General features: G+C 43.4%; 1 protein-coding gene across 1 annotated transcript; it reads left to right on the top strand.

Moving 5' to 3' along the window:
- The first annotated feature begins 458 nt into the window (after positions 1-458).
- Positions 459-14157, top strand: LOC111636593 (mitochondrial uncoupling protein 2-like). Its single transcript, XM_023381873.1, has 7 exons — positions 459-599; positions 1862-1987; positions 2056-2224; positions 3012-3237; positions 10973-11179; positions 13393-13675; positions 13741-14157. Exons 3-7 carry the CDS (start codon positions 2102-2104, stop codon positions 13862-13864), a joined length of 963 nt encoding a protein of 320 aa, XP_023237641.1. The 5' UTR covers positions 459-599; positions 1862-1987; positions 2056-2101; the 3' UTR covers positions 13865-14157.
- Positions 14158-15878: the final 1721 nt, after the last annotated feature.

The following is a 15878-nucleotide window of genomic DNA, read 5'->3' as shown; positions in this document are numbered from 1 at the left end:
CGAACATCCCGGCAGAATTTTCGTAGGTAGGTACTCTTCTCTCTCTTTTCCCCGTATTTACCGCCCAGGATGATGGTTAAAAAACGCGTCGTCGTCTGAAAAAGAAGTGCCGCCACGGAGGGTCAAAGTCCCGACTTAAGCAAATCGGACCGGATTCCGGACCTATCCGCCGGCGCCGGAATAAGACAGGAGTATGTTTCCGGGTCGGGAGGTCATCCCTGGAACTGCCATTTTCCGATAAATCCGGGACTGATTTTTCCTACAACTTTTCCTGCAAAGGCTGAAAGGTCCACGTTTCCGGAAAGTCGGTCCTCCCGGCCACCGGACGCGCCAAGTACCGTATCTTTCTCCGCCAATTTTCTGCGTCTTTTTACTTCCTTTCCATCTCCGCCGGGAGAGGAAGGAGACGTCCACCGGGAAAAATCCCCGGCGTGGGGACCGTCCGCGGCCGGAAGGACCGGGTCGGGCGCCGTCGCGCTCCGCGAGAGTCGTTGACGCAGCAGTTCCGGCGGCCGCCGGCAGAGGGCGGCGCGCCAACTTATATAGAGCCGGAGCGTCGAGAGTGGAAAAGACGTTCGAGACGAGAGACGGAGTGTGAGGTAAGTGGCCAAATGTTCTGCTCTGCGGCTGACGGAAACGACTGGGTCGGATCCTCCGCCGGAATTTGGGAGGAAAACGGAGGAAGAGTGAGAGTTTTCTCGGCGGTTTGTTTTTATCTTTGGATCGGCGCGGATGGCGGACGGCTCTTCCTCCGTCCGTCCTTTGACGGCGGCGCGGCCCACCCTGCTTTATTTCCCCACGCGAATATTTCCGTCTTCTCGTTCTGGCAAAGATGGCGGTAGAACCGGAAGAGTCTTCCGCGTCGGCGTGGGTCGCCCGCCGAACGGCGGATGACGTCGGCCGCGCGGCGGTCGGGGACGGAGCGGACGTCCCCGACTCCGACCGGTCGACCTCGGCCCTCTTTCCCGGCCAGGGGGAGGAAGACCTCAATACCCCTTTTGTCCTTTTCTATTCTTTCCCGGACTGTAAGAAAGCGATTTTTCCCCCTCGGATCAACCCGCCGCCGCAAACTTTCGGGTGGGCGGACGAGAAGGATCCCGGGGACTATTCGGTCCCCTCGACCCGAAGAAGTTCGTTCTTCATCCCCATGGATGCGAAACGGAGGCGCGCCGTCCGTCGACTGCGGATAACGCGCGGAGAAAGCGGCGTTTCGGCTTCTGGACCGGTCTGACCGCGCCCCTTTTACGCTGTCCCCTCAACGTCGTCGCACCCTTTCGGCCGACGTCGCAGGCGCCGCCATTGTTTGTAAACGGTCCGCCCGACCACGCCGTTAACTGTCAGAGAAATGACGTCGTCGTCGGACGGAAGGTGCGGTGTTGAAGGTCTGCCGTCCGGAAGATCGAGACCTTCCTCTCGATTTACCTTTCCCGGTGTTTTATTAATAACTGGGTTATATTTATACGGCCGATTCCGTCCTCCCTGTCCAAATGGCGCATTCTTTCCGTAAATAGTCCCGGGTTCTGCGGCCGACGTTGCGGATGACGAAACGCCCCCACTTCTCCGGGCTGCGGCGGATTTGGTTCCGCCGAGAAAGAATTGGCCATGGGTGGATTTAGCGGCACCACCCGCTAAAATCTCCGAAACGAGAGTGGGCGAAACCGGCCACCCCGCCCCAGGGCGCAGACTCCGTCCCTTCCGCTCGTCTTCCTATGGGCCCTTAATTAATCGTAGTCGGTCGATAAATTCGTCGCGTGCTACCCCAAAAACGAAACCGAAGAAGAAACTTTGCGGTTATTATTTACTTTCCCTGGTCTCTATTCGGACTAATGGATAAAAGTAACGGGTATTTTTGTTTTTTCAGGAAAAGATTATGAAATTATTAGCGAAGACTTTTATCCGTCCATCAGCGCGGCACAAAAACCAGCTCGAAAGGCATCACCACCTTTCCCGTCCCTACGGACTAATCGTCGATTCGGCGCACTGACAGGTGAGAAGGATCCACCCGGGATTTTTCGTGCGAACCGAGCGACCTAACAATTTCGTTTCTTCCGGCAGCGGAAGAACTCGTTCTCCTCCAACCTCCCGCTACTACACAATCGTCATGGTGGTCGTCCCCGGCCGCTCCGAGCCCGGACTGCCGGTCAAAGTGCTGGGCGCCGGCGCCGCCGCCTGCGTGGCCGACGCCATTACCTTTCCCCTGGACGTGGCCAAGGTCAGGCTACAGGTGAGTTGCTACTTTCTCCTCTCTTGAACGGTGCGTGTCTCTCTACCATTGTTTTATTTTTCCGCCAATTATAGATAACACGAGAAAGCGTGCCTGTCGGTCGGAAAATGGAAAAGATTTTTAATTTTCGGATTCACGGTTCCTGGGAACGACTAGAAATGAAAGGAAAAAAAAAATCCGGCAACCGGTTGCTTAGCTTTCTCGGCAACATTTAGAACTGCGTGTGGCACAATCTGTTACGTTATTTCATAAACAAAAATTTATATTCTTAATTATTAAAAAATGGCAAAAGGCTTAATTTAAGGCGTTTTTTTAAAAAAAAAAATTGTAAATGCTTGTAGCCGGTAAAATCGTCACCAAGTCCGATCCTACTCGAGATACGACTCATCAACCCCTTTATCTCACCACACCTTCGAACTTTAATCACCAAAATTTAACAGCATGGATCCCCTAATACATAAACCACCTGCAAAACTTTCAGAAAACTTTCGGGGCAGTTTGTGTTGTGGGTCATCCATGCTGTTAAAGTTTGTTGCTTAAAAGTAGATGGGATGGACAGCTAGAGAAAAATCACCTGTGGGGATCGAACTTACGATTTTACTCGTTATTAGCATTTATAACTTTTTATCAAAGCTATTCCAAAGTTGGTTATCGATGGCTGCCGACCCAAGGCCGGGATAAAACTGCCCCCTCCCGATAAAGGATCCGGAAAAGAGGAAATTTGGACCGGAAACTTATTTGATTAGTTTCGAACCGGGCGAAAAGGTAATAAAAGGATTCTTTTCAGATTCAAGGAGAGATGCTTTCGCAGGGACGGCTGGGCCGGAAGGGAGTACTGAAGTACCGAGGCGTGGCCGGCACCCTACTGACCATGGCCCGACAGGAGGGATGGGCCAGCGTCTACAACGGACTATGTGCCGGACTGCAGCGACAGATGTGTTTCGCCTCTATCCGCATCGGCATGTACGACACGGTCAAGACCTATTACTCCGACCTGACCGGCAAATTTACCGGTGAGTCTCTCTTCCCTCTGTTCGCTCCTCCCCTTCTTTCCCGTTAACAGGCAAAGGTTGATCCGCGTTTACTCCTACCTAATGGCGTTACCGGGTGGCCGTAGGGTGCCGTTCACCATATACTGTACTGTACCTGTACATGTTGCCATCTGTCTTTCGGATCCCCGAATGAAGGATAGAAACAGAAGGCCGCGCCCGTGCTTTACACGTTCTTCCTTGCTTTACAACGTGCGAAGCACGGGTGCGTCACAATTTTAATTTCGCGTATTTATAGTTTTTCGGTTCATTTAATTCTAACGAGTGTTACTCCCCGTTACCATAGTCGAAACTCGAGTGACGCTTTAACGGTGACATCGAGTGTCGATGTTACCGTTAAAGCGTAAAATTCGTTGCTTTGTATATAAATTAGTCGTCGTACTTAATAAAGAAACAACGGGTTACAAAAAGGTACTAATTGTACGACACTATTGTACTTAATTAAACTAACAATACAGCGCTAGTTATCTAATGAAGTATGTAGGTATCCAATTAAACTGCGAACTGTAATTACATTTTTACACTTTAACGAATTCGTCCAGTTATTAGAGAGGTTGAGGCGCACGTTTTAAACGTGTAAACGTGTACGTGNTTATTATTATATTAAAACATTTAATATTATTAATTATTATAAATTAACAAAAAGCTTAATTTCGATGATAGAGTCGATTTTTATAAAAATTTGCAATTGCGAATAACCAGTATTGGATATGAAAAGTGACTCCCTTTATTCCCCCCCTTATATTCCCACCCGTCCGTAAAGAAAGGCACTTTCCGGTTATATGTTTTTTCGTTGGCGCCTTTTATCCGACGGTTCTTCAAAAACATATAGCCTAATCGAGGTTTTACCGCAATTATTAAATTTAGGAATAAATTCCGAGGTAGAGCTTGGAATTATTGATTTATTTCCAATCGAAGTAGAGTCTTCCTTCGTCTAAGGTCGTTCGAAAAACCTAACGCCTCGGGTAGGTAGGAGAAAGAGGAGGAGTGGACAACCGAATTCTCCTTGGCGGAAAGAAACAAAGTTCGCAAAATATCTACAGCGAAAAGAAGTTACAAAACACAAACGAGGGTGGATCGACAAATAATTCAAAAATCAATTATTGGGTCTCTAGGTGACCGATAAACGCTATCGCGATGGGACTTTCGTATTATTATCTGAAAATTCACCTTGTCCCAAATTGTGGGGACGGTTGCGCAAATCCTCCATCGTTACAACCGCGAAAATTTCGAAACGATATAAGGGATATGGAATGGAGTGTTATATTCGGGAGATTGTTTACGATTGAAACTTTTTTGTACAAAATTTAGCCCCAACTATTGTAATTTTACGTAAGATGGTTACGAAGTACACGTTTCGTGGGTAGTTAGGTGGTCTAGGAAAACTCTTGTAGTTAAGAGGAAGCCGGATTTAAAATTACACGTATGGTTCGTTCGTCTGTATGCGGCATAAATAAATTAAAATTAAATAATTATCTCGTATAATAATAGGGGGTTTGAATTATCATTTGTACAGCTCTACGGTGGAAGTCTCGGAGTATTCCCAGATTCGAAGCTCTTTCCTTTAATCGTAGGAATAATTTAGAAGCGCGTAGTTCGGTGATAAATTTCTCGGTACAAAAAAGGCGAGAAAGTGATAATTTAGAAACTTAGAAACTAGAAGACGTAATCTGTTTTACCAAGAAATTGGTAAAAATGAATACTTCTTCGTGGCTAATAAAAGGAAAGATTTCTGGAGATTTAGTTTTTATCCGAAAATTACACAGGTAAAGTGAGCAAAAATAGATTTTATTCCGACACGAGTTAATTGTATTTTAGGTAAAGAACTTTGAATCATTGGATAATTGGTTTTTTTCCCCTCTAACGAGAGATAGCCACGCTTCCAAGGATATCGGATTAGTTGGTGGCGGTTAGATAGGCCGCCATTAGCGCGACTATTAATAATTCGAAGGTCCGTGATGACGTAAGAACGGTCGAAAGTCCGGCGTTACGTTTATCCGGCCACCGAACGAAACCCAAAGAGGAGATTGCGTATCGAATGGAAATAATTATTTCTATTTTCCGAAGCAAAGAAGAAGAGAAATAAACATTTCTTACCGAATTTTAACAAGTCGAGAGTCGTCGGAGGACAAATAATTCTTCTTTTTAATTACCACCGAAATTTCGTCGACCGTCCAGTACTTCTTAAATATTCCTTAACGGAAACGGCAGTTTTTTAAAATTACTTTTTCTCTGTAGATTTAAATTTCGATTATAAATATAACTTCGATTCTGGGAGAAAAATCGGTTAACCGTCATTTGCTTTTATTTGAATGGGACAGCCACTCCTTTAGGAATGAGGTTCGTAAACGGCTCAAGTTATCTGTTTAGGGCCAGCGCCACGGATAGATCGAAAAAAATTACCGAAATTCTTGGTAACCCGTAGCCGAAGTGATGGTTGTGACGAACCCTTCGCGGGGAAAGGACGAACGGGGCTTTTCGTCGGGAAGAAAGAAATTATAAATATTAAAATGTGGCAACCGTCGGTTAACTTATATAAAGCGATTTTCTTTCTCCGATCGTACGAAAGTTTATAAAAAAATACGATAATAAAAAAGCGCTTGGTGTTTTTAAATTTATAATATTCGATCTGCCGCGAGTTATCCGATATCCCTCCAACTGCTGTTACGGTACGGAGTAGATCGATCGTCGCGTTTTGTTACGCTCTTTTGATAGCTCTTTTTCTTCTTCGTACCGCCTGACTTCCGGTTGTATTAAAATAACGTAATATCTAAATGAACTTCGGATCGTGGCGTGAAAACTCATTTTGTCACCGACGGAAGAGTGGCGATGTGGAAAGTAATTATAGGAATTAACTTAAGCCGATCACTTTATAATAGATAAAATAAGATAAGAATTCGTTAAGTGTGCAATAACGCAAAGTAGGAAACTATAAGTAATTAAAACATGTAAAAAAGGTCTTGTAGGCGCGGGTTAATGACGCGAGTGTCAATATCCTGTCGCGTGCTTAAAGTCGTCCGCTTTCGTTTCTCAGAAATCAATTTTTTAAATTATATTTTTGGCATTTTATAAATATTATAAAAAATACAATTTTCATTTTAAATACTTTTTACAAAAGCTTTCGTTACCGAAAGTTATATATGCGATTATTTAATTTGCAGAATAAAACACCATCACAAACAGGAGTTCGTCGTTGGGATGATAGTCTACAACATAGTATGAACCCTCTCGGGTTTTAAATTATTTCGTCCTTAATGGCGGTTTTTATTTTATGAAGTGTCATTACTTTGTAAATTTAACCTCTTCTAATAAGAACATTTAAACAAGAAAGTGAAAATATTGTCGATGCATGGTTTTATTATTGTAAACCCACATTGGATATCAGAAATTTAGATTCCATCTTCTAGTGTCCTTTTAAGAATCCTCCCAAATAATCTGTTACTGGAGTTTGAAACACAAATTATTCTGTAATTTTTAATCTCCTTTTTTGAAAATTGTTGTCGCTTATTTCAAAGCCATTTCTTCTCTTCCGAAAAACATGCAATGAAAATTGTTTCTTCCTGGCATGTTTTTCGAAAGCGTATTGTTAACTTTCCTTCTCGCATCGTGAACAGTTGCATACGATACAGTTTGTGCTGAAATAAATAGTAAATTATAATTCGAGAGATCTACCGAAACATGAAGGCTAGTGAAAAAATCTACGTTTACATACAGAAAGATCAGAATTTATTAGACTACCGTAAATGAATGGATAAAATGTTTTACTTTATTATCAAAAGTAACAAGGTGGCAATTCAGAGAACCAAAACAGACAAAAATTATTCAGGAAAATGGATATGAGCAATTATTTGTTGTGACGTCATCACAATGCCGGGCTGCAATTTTTAATCATATTTTTAATTTATTTTAATTTATATATATTCTCCACCTCAAATTATTACTAGTGGCTTGCCTGCGTACATCATACTTTTCCTTTATTAATAGAGTCGTGCCGGTCATCTAAAAATTTTTGAATTGAAATATTACTTCCAGTTTGCAACGGAAGTTCGTATATAGTTAATCGGGGTCTCCTGCCGCTAAGTTTTCATATTTGATCTCGTCTTTCATCTTTCTAACTGCGTTGTCGAGATTAAGAGCAGAAAACTGCGCCCGGGGCGGAGGAAAATTTCGCCGCCTCCTTATTTAGGTATCTCAATTTAAAAGACTAAAATTCAGTTTCGTCACAGAATAAGTAATGAAAAATTCCGTGCTCATTTCAATCGGTCCGAATAGTAGATGCGACAATAATATGAAATTAAATGGTTCAAATTTTTACAAGATATTCTTATTATTATTTATTGTGAAATTTTGCCTCCCCCTANCAGGCATCGACACACGTTTTTAGAGCAAATGACTAGGCTGTTCTTATTGTAGGCTGTGGTAATGGACAGCTTTAAAATACGGCGTGGTAGGGAACGAGGTCGCGGGAAGGAAACTCGGTAATCCGTCGTCCCATTTAAAATGAAACCTGTTTTATTTTGTTTCTATTTTCGTTCGGGATATGGAATTCTTTAATACGTGGCGGTGTTTTGCGCCGTTTTTACTCTAATTACCACTGGCCAAACATTCTCAGACTTTTAGTACTGTACTGTACATAGATATAAAATATCTATCCTCCACCGATTCCTTCTTTTCTCCTCCAAATATAATCCAACCGTTACTTTTTTCTCTTCCGCCGACGTCTTTCATTCCTGGAGTCCTTAAAGAATCGGCGAGTTCTTGGAAATATTTAAAAAAAATTCTAAAAATAAACTTTTTCCATTTACAAAGGTGAAATGTCGTGCTTTTTATTTCTAAGTTTTGAAATGAAAAAAAAAAAAAGAACGAAGGTAGAATGAATTTCGACAGAAACGACTGCAAAAAATCCTCGAGGTCGAAGAGTTTCGGCTTTCGTAAAGTTGTTACGGTCAGTTTTTCTCGCATTTTGCATTTTATTTATTTTATTTGTTAGCGACGATTTCGCTTAAAAAAGGAGGTGTGGCATTAAATGTCGTTGCTCCGATTTTCTATGCACGTTCTTTTTATTGTCGACAATTTTCGTCCAACTTCTTCTAAAACTAGAAATTCGAAAGGAGAGAAAGATCGAGGTTTACTTTTTGCGTAGATTCAATCACTGAAGGTCATTTAAAAACATAAAACTGGTAGGTTTATTGAACAAAAGCAAACGTTTCGGATGGATCGGTCGACAAATTGTCCCGGAGATTTCCGCCATCCTGAGGCTATCTCGGAAACACTACAATCAATATTTTGATAATAAGAAAGAATAGGACGAAGTCGAAGGATCCTTCTTTTTCGTCCACCGACCCATTCGAGGTAGAACGACGATAGAAAATACGTCGGTCACGGGACGTTCACGCGCCCAGTCAAAAGGAAGACTGTTTTTGTCATCGAAACATCTATTAAGAAGTAGTAAAAAATAAATTTATTAATAAAAAGCGTTAATTTAAAATGTTTTTTTAATATATTTATTTTATACTTTTTAGTTATAGTATATGTATGTAACACACTGAACTATCGAAATTCTTCTTAGTTTAGCATTTAATTTTATGTATCAATATATTCTTCTCTGTGATATTTCGATTAAAAACAAGTTCTAAGTCGTTTAAATTAGACGTAGCAAGTGATCAGTCCTCTCAATTACTTTGGTGATACCTTAAACACGACAGCTTGTACGGCCTGCAAAATTGCTGATAAGATGGTTAATAAAAGTAGTCAAGATCTTTCACTTCTGTATATTTTTTAATATTTTCTTAAAGATTAAACCTATTGTGGCAAATAAGGATCGTGTATTGTAGCGCTCTCTGTTATCAGATTTTATTTACAAATTTTAATTATTCGCTAATTTTTGCAAACATTTTTAACAATTAGCAAACTATTTAAAAAAATTACTGTCGTTGACAATAGACGTGTATGCAAAGTTTCGACTAGGTGGGAAATTGGGAAGTAGATGAATTGCAACTTTTTACCTGGACGGACTGACAACGGACAAGTAGTAAGAATAAAAAGCTCCAAAAAATAAACTAATGTCTAGAGTAACGGTGTCCGAAAGTACAATCTCGGTCACTTGGCGAACGATGGGCCAACCCAAAATCTCTTCCGGTATCGTCATTAAGGGACCGTTTAACTACTACGGCGGCAAAAATTATTTTCTGTTTTCATTCCCCTCCCGTAATTGTCATCGGCCCAGAAGTAAAACCGTTGGCAAATACCCAGCAATTATTTTCGGATATTTTGTCGCCACCGGGGAGAAAATAAACGACGGACGGAATCTTGCATCGTAAAAAATTCATCTCTCCTCCACAAACGAATCTCCTCTCTCATAAACGGCCTACGTAACCTGGAATGATCGGGTGCGTCCGACAGTCTCCGTTGATTGAATTAATTGTTAGTATGACATCGAGACCAATTCAACACTAGCGTATTGTTAACCAAATAAAATTCTTCCGTCGTATCTTTGACTTAGTTCAACGGCTTTCAATTTCCACCAGTGTGTTCGGCTCGTCACCTATCGACGTGACGAGATTGGAAACGTTTTGTCGAAATTACTTCGTCGTCACTTATTTTCAAGTTGACATTTGGAATGCACCCGTGACTAAGGGTGACTACCGCCGCCTCCTTGCCGTCTTTCCAACCAAATTCGAAGCCTAATGACCAATCCGTCTACTGTAATACATAAAGTATTTTTTATACTTTATTTATTACAGGTGAGGCCTGGCTCTGTCGCAACTAACCGAGGGCGAACGGAATACCGTTAAGAATCGAACGAGCAACGAACGTAATTGGTGAAAACAAAGAGAATAAGGTAACGGTGCAGCCTGTTTGCCCGGTACTAGGTAGTAATTAGTGCCGAGTATTGGAAAACAAATCGATAATTATAAAACTAAATGATTAATTAAGGTAATTAATAAAGGATTAATTTCTAGAGGAGCCAGACTACGGAATAAGCTGGTCCCTCGTCGAGTATAAGCGGGAGAAACGGGCTTCGAACCGGGTGAGTCGACGACTGGTACCAGACTAACGAAAAATTCTTAGTCGACGTTCCATGCCGACTACCACCTCAATGGCTAAGACGGGCGGAAAATAAACGTCGAATAAATGTTCCCATTCTGTTTCGTTTCGTTTTACCGGCTACTGTTAATTCAGTGTTTACCGACTTAAACTTACTGTTAGTTGGTTGCCAGTGCGCCAATTCGGTAGAAAAGTCTAGCCGGGAGGCAATCAGGCCGGTGATCCCAGCGACGTTTTCTTGGCTAAGCGTATGTAACGGGCGGAAACGGGAAAGATCGGACGGACTAAATCAGTGTTTCTCAACCTCTAACGAATCGTCGCCCCTTCAACGTAGTATCGCCCCATTCAATAAAACCGTTCGTAGTATCGCCCCCTTCACTTCAAAATTTCGATGCCGAGGGCCAAGGCTAACGCCAAATTCGTACTGCATTGAATAGACTAGTGACTAGTATAATGTTGTTTGTTTAATTATTGTACGATATAACGAATAAAATATCTAATTATTCTTAATATAATCTTTTACTATATAGCCCAGAAAATTATTTTCGCCCCCAAAATATAAATTGTTACTTAACATGAAAAAACGCCTACATGGGGGCGATATTGACCCCGTTGAGAAACACTGGACTAAACGAAACTTTTCGTTTCTCAGGTAACGACAAGAAAAGGAACGGAGTGGGAATCAGGATCCTGGCCGGCATCAGCACCGGCGGCATCTCGGTTGTATGCGCTCAACCCACCGACGTGGTCAAGGTCAGGATGCAGGCGCAGAACGGCAACGAGCCCAAGAGATACACCGGAACTATCCACGCCTACAAGACCATCGGGCGACAAGAGGGACTGGCCGGTCTGTGGAAAGGTAGGTTTCGATTCCTCTCCTTCGCCGTGGCGGCCGCGGAAATTCGGCAAAAGAAACGGCCGAGACTACTCAGAGTCCGAATCTTAACTGGATTGGGGGGCTAAGAGAAGGGTTTCCGCGGGGACGAGATCTCCTTGGGTCTGGCGGCAACAGAGGCCGACGGTTTCGATTCGGACTCCGAGTTTTCCGGTCGGAGGGAAACGGCGCGGTTCTTTCCACGAAAATACTTTCGAATGGAGAAGAAACGACGTCGCTCGGTGCATTTCCGGTTTTCGAAACTCTCAAAGAAATATGGAGAGTGTCTCCGGGCATCGACGATTTAATCGCCGTTTATTAAGAAGCGATTCGAATCGGATCGAATATTTCATATGATAAATATTTTTGATTTTCCCAAATTTTGTCATCCTGGTATTTACGAAGTAATTTTTGTTAAAGTAATTTTCAGACAGAAAAAAGGATCCGCAGCGTAACTCGAAATGAGCTTTCATGGGACGACGTGGCAAAACGTAAGTTTCTTCCCCGCACTCCATCTGTACTTGGGCGGAACAAAACGTCCGGTCCGGAATCTAGTAACCACGCAAGTATTATTTTTGTTTTTGCAGAGGAGGAAACGGCTTGGGACTGAAATTTTTTGAAAAGACAGACAACAGGACTTTCTTCCCGGAGGTAAACTACCGGATTGTCTCCCAAGAAAATTCTCTACGTCCGGCCATAACGGCCGGATGGTAATTCGCGGTGCATGGCAGCCGCGATCTTACTTTCGAACCTAAGCAGAAGAAAAATTTTGTGTGGCTAAAATTGGCAAAATTCTGTACGCAATGGAAACTTTCCAAGACGAAGAAGATTATTTATTCGTTTTAAAGAGCTTTTGTTTTCTTTATTTTCTGTATTTTGTTTTCCATCGAAATGTTACGGCAGTTATTTCTGTGTCATCGCTCCTCTTTCATTTTGTATCGGTCTTCTTTGTTTACCAAATTGTGTTCTACCATCGCGCGATATACCCAGTATTGCGCGGAAAGACGTGTGACGTCGACCGCAAATCCATCACTCGACTGTCTTCGGACTTTCCCCATTAAAATATAGATTGATTGGTTTTATTTTTTACTTTCTTTTCGGCAGCCGGTGGTCTCTCCTCCCAGCCTCCGTCCGGTCTAATTCGGGTTCGCCGTCCGCGGAAATTGGCAGATGTCCTTGCCTCTCTTTTCGGGAAGGCCCGGCGCCTCGACGGAGACGGAAATAAAAAGGACGGACGGAGACGAGGGAGCTGGGGACGACCGCGCCACCTCCGTGGGAACGAGACGACGGAACGTCTGGGTTCCATCCAACCCAAAGAAGAGTTTCTGGAAGACCCGTTTAAATCTCAGGAAGACTGGGAAGAAAGCGCAACCTCCACCGGAAACGGAAGCCGCCCGGTACCGGGTCGTCCGTCAACAATTAGCCTATTCCTAAAGCGGACGCCCGGTTGGAAAATTAGTGCCGTCCGTATTGCAGCCAAAGTAGAAAATTACGGTCTCCGTGGCCAGGTAAAGGAAGTTCCGAACCGGATGTCGTGGAATAATCAGCTTTGCACATTTTTACGGACCGGAAACGGAATCCCGGAAAAAAACACTCCCGTCGGAGCCGGTGTGGACCACGGGCCAACGACGGGAACGTCGATACTTCAGAGGTGCCATCGGAGAGGAGACCCGCGGATGGCCGTCGCCGGATTTCTGCTTCTTCGGGACCCACCCGTAAAGGAGGAACGTCGCCAAATTTTCCTGGAATTTGGCGACACCCGACGCTTTCCCTTTTCCTATTGTCTTTATCTCCGTTTCTCGCACCGATGATTGGAATAAACCCCGGTGTAGCGTTACCGCGTATCTCTGTAATTCCGCCGTTATTCCGATCTTCGGACAGGAAACGGGGTCGATGCATGCTCCTAGTCTCCTTTTCATTTCTTAATTTTAAGTTTGTTCATTTATTTAGATTAATTACGTTAATCGGAGGCGGGTCAGTAGAACGGAATACGAACGGATCCTTCTATTCCTATTCCGTCTGGGAGTTTTACTTTTGGAGAAGCGCGTTATTGGGCTAAATTAAAGCGTTAAATACACGAAGACCAGTCGTAAAAGCAAAAAGGCTATTTTCCGACGAACGGAGGAGTCGGGAGATTTTACGGCTCGGTCTTCGCTGGTAACTCTTTCTTCGATGTGTAGATTACGTTTTTCTCGCAGGAACCGTGCCCAACATCACTCGCAACGCCATCATCAACGCCGCCGAACTGGTGTGCTACGACTGCGTCAAGGAATTCTTGATCGTCCGTCGCTACATGTCGGACAATCTCCCCTGCCACTTCGCCTCGGCCTTCGCCGCCGGCTTCTGCGCCACCGTGGTGGCCTCTCCGGTGGACGTGGTCAAGACCCGCTACATGAACTCTCCCCTGGGCAGTTACCGCGGAGTGGTCGACTGCGCCGCCCGCATGTTGGCGGAAGGAGGACCCACGGCTTTCTACAAAGGGTGAGTCTCTTCCGCCACTTTTTCTTTCTCGGGCTTTTTTCCGCTGAACACCGGCCTCTTTTCAGGTTCGTGCCATCCTTTGTGCGGCTGGCCTCTTGGAACGTCTGCATGTTCGTCACCTACGAACAGTTAAAACGCCTGTTCTCCGCCTTCCAACGAAAGAACGTCTTGGTGTTGGCCACCTCTTGATCGACCGCCGACTCAGCCTGCGGCAGAGGCAGTTTTGGCCTCCCCTTTCTATAGGATGCATTTCGGTAGACGTTTATACCCGTTTCGGAGGATGACCCCTCTTATTTTTAACCGTTTCTACTCGTTTCCAGGTTTAAAAATCTTTTGGATCCGGAAATGGCGGACGGAGTCGCCGTCCCTCACCCAATTTTATATTAGCTCTATACATACATATATATGTGTATATATACCTATATATATATATTTGTTAGAAATAAACCTTATCTCTAAATTCTGGAATTTCCTTTTTCGTCGCGGAAAGTCGGCCGGGCTACGTCGGTTCGAAGCTGGTTAAAACGTAGTCGACCACATCCAATCCGGTGAGTTTCTATAATTAGACCAGTGGCGTCGCACCCGTTCTAAATTTAATAACGGGCGGATAACGTCGTTTCGCTTCCGGTGAAGCGCCAGAGAGTCCGATCTCCCCCACAAAAATTCGGAAACGACCAAAGATATATTCTCCGCTAATTGTCGCCGCCCGACCCGCGGATGGACAAACATAGCTGGACTAGGTAAACCAACGCCATACGAAAATAGCCGCCTTGGAAGCAATAAAAACTTGGCCGCGTACGTCGTTACGTCTACTTTTCGGCGACGAAAATAATCGCGTAGCTACGTCACCGTTCCAATAAATAACCTTGGAATAAAATAATTATTCGACCGGACGAAATTTAAAAACCCCAAAAAGTATAGAAGGACGATAACCGATAAAAAATTGAAGAGAATGGGTGGCCGGGAGAGCATTGGTCGGACGGTGTTACGCGCCCGTTTATTCCCGACCTCCGTGTTTCGACCGGACGGAGTCCGATTGAAAGTTTATTCCCAGAAAGTGCTTTTCCTCGTCCTACAGCCCGCCCACGTCGCTTCCCTTTACCATCAAAATGACAGACGGTGGCTTTCCAAGTGTTTTTTATCCCTCCTTTACGTTCGATAAACTCGTTTACGCGTCGACGGTCGACTAATCAAACACCTTTTGCAGAATTTACTTGCAATTGTAAAATACGTCGTTTGTCGTCTGGAACTAGAGTATTTCCGCCGAATATTAAAAATTTAAAGAATAAAAAGTAATTTTACTCCTTCGAAAGATTAGAAGAAAATCTCTCTTCGTCGTCGAATTTTGGGACGGGCCAGGAAATTATTAAAAATTTATTAAAAAGAAGCGATAGGCTTTCGTCGCAGTCTATAATGTACCGACGAAACTGAATTGTAAATAAAAAATTCAGAAACCAGTTGCGTAACATTTCCCGGCAAAAAATTTAAAATTATTTATAGCGCCATCTGTTACGTCATTTTGTTTTAAATACCTTTTGTATTATTAATTACCATAAAATGTGAAAAGGTTAATTTTGAGGGTAGTGACAACTTTGATTTAAAAAAAACATAAAAGCTAATAACCAGTAAAATCTTAAGTTCGATCCCACTCCAGATACACGTCCACCCCTATAACTCCCCATCCGCTCGACTTTCAACTACGAAAATTTAATAGCATTCATTCCCCTAATACACCCACATCCCCGCAAAGTTTCAGAAATTTCTCAAAAAAGGCACGGCAGTTATCGAGCTTCGAAGAAGGTGAACGTAATGTTGTCTCCCCCACACGCTGACATCCGCACGTACAGAACAGAAACTCGAAGTTTTTTTCATTTCTCTACGCTTGTCCCCGAGTCCAAAAATGTAAAAATCCTGAGGATGGGTTTTTGACCCGTGCCATACTTTAAAGTCCAATATAACAGCCCAGAAAGTAAAAATTGTGTGGGTAAAACCCTTTTAAAAATAATTTGTTACGTATTAACGCAATAAAAAGTAATAAACATTTTTATTTAAAAACTTATCGATGATTGGAGCCGCATCCCCAACAACTTTACTTTTTAAATCTAATTTGTAAAATTGGGCTCGAATTCACGAAAGTGTCGTTAGTTAATACGACAAATTTACGGCATACCGTGCGTTCACTACGCTTCGGGTCTTTACAAAA

The sequence above is a fragment of the Centruroides sculpturatus genome, unplaced genomic scaffold, assembly GCF_000671375.1.
Source record: "Centruroides sculpturatus isolate CEXI.00-Female unplaced genomic scaffold, Cexi_2.0 scaffold920, whole genome shotgun sequence".
Lineage (NCBI taxonomy): Eukaryota > Metazoa > Arthropoda > Arachnida > Scorpiones > Buthidae > Centruroides > Centruroides sculpturatus.
The sequence above is the reverse complement of the archived record's forward strand: the minus strand, read 5'-3'. Positions and strand labels throughout refer to the sequence as shown.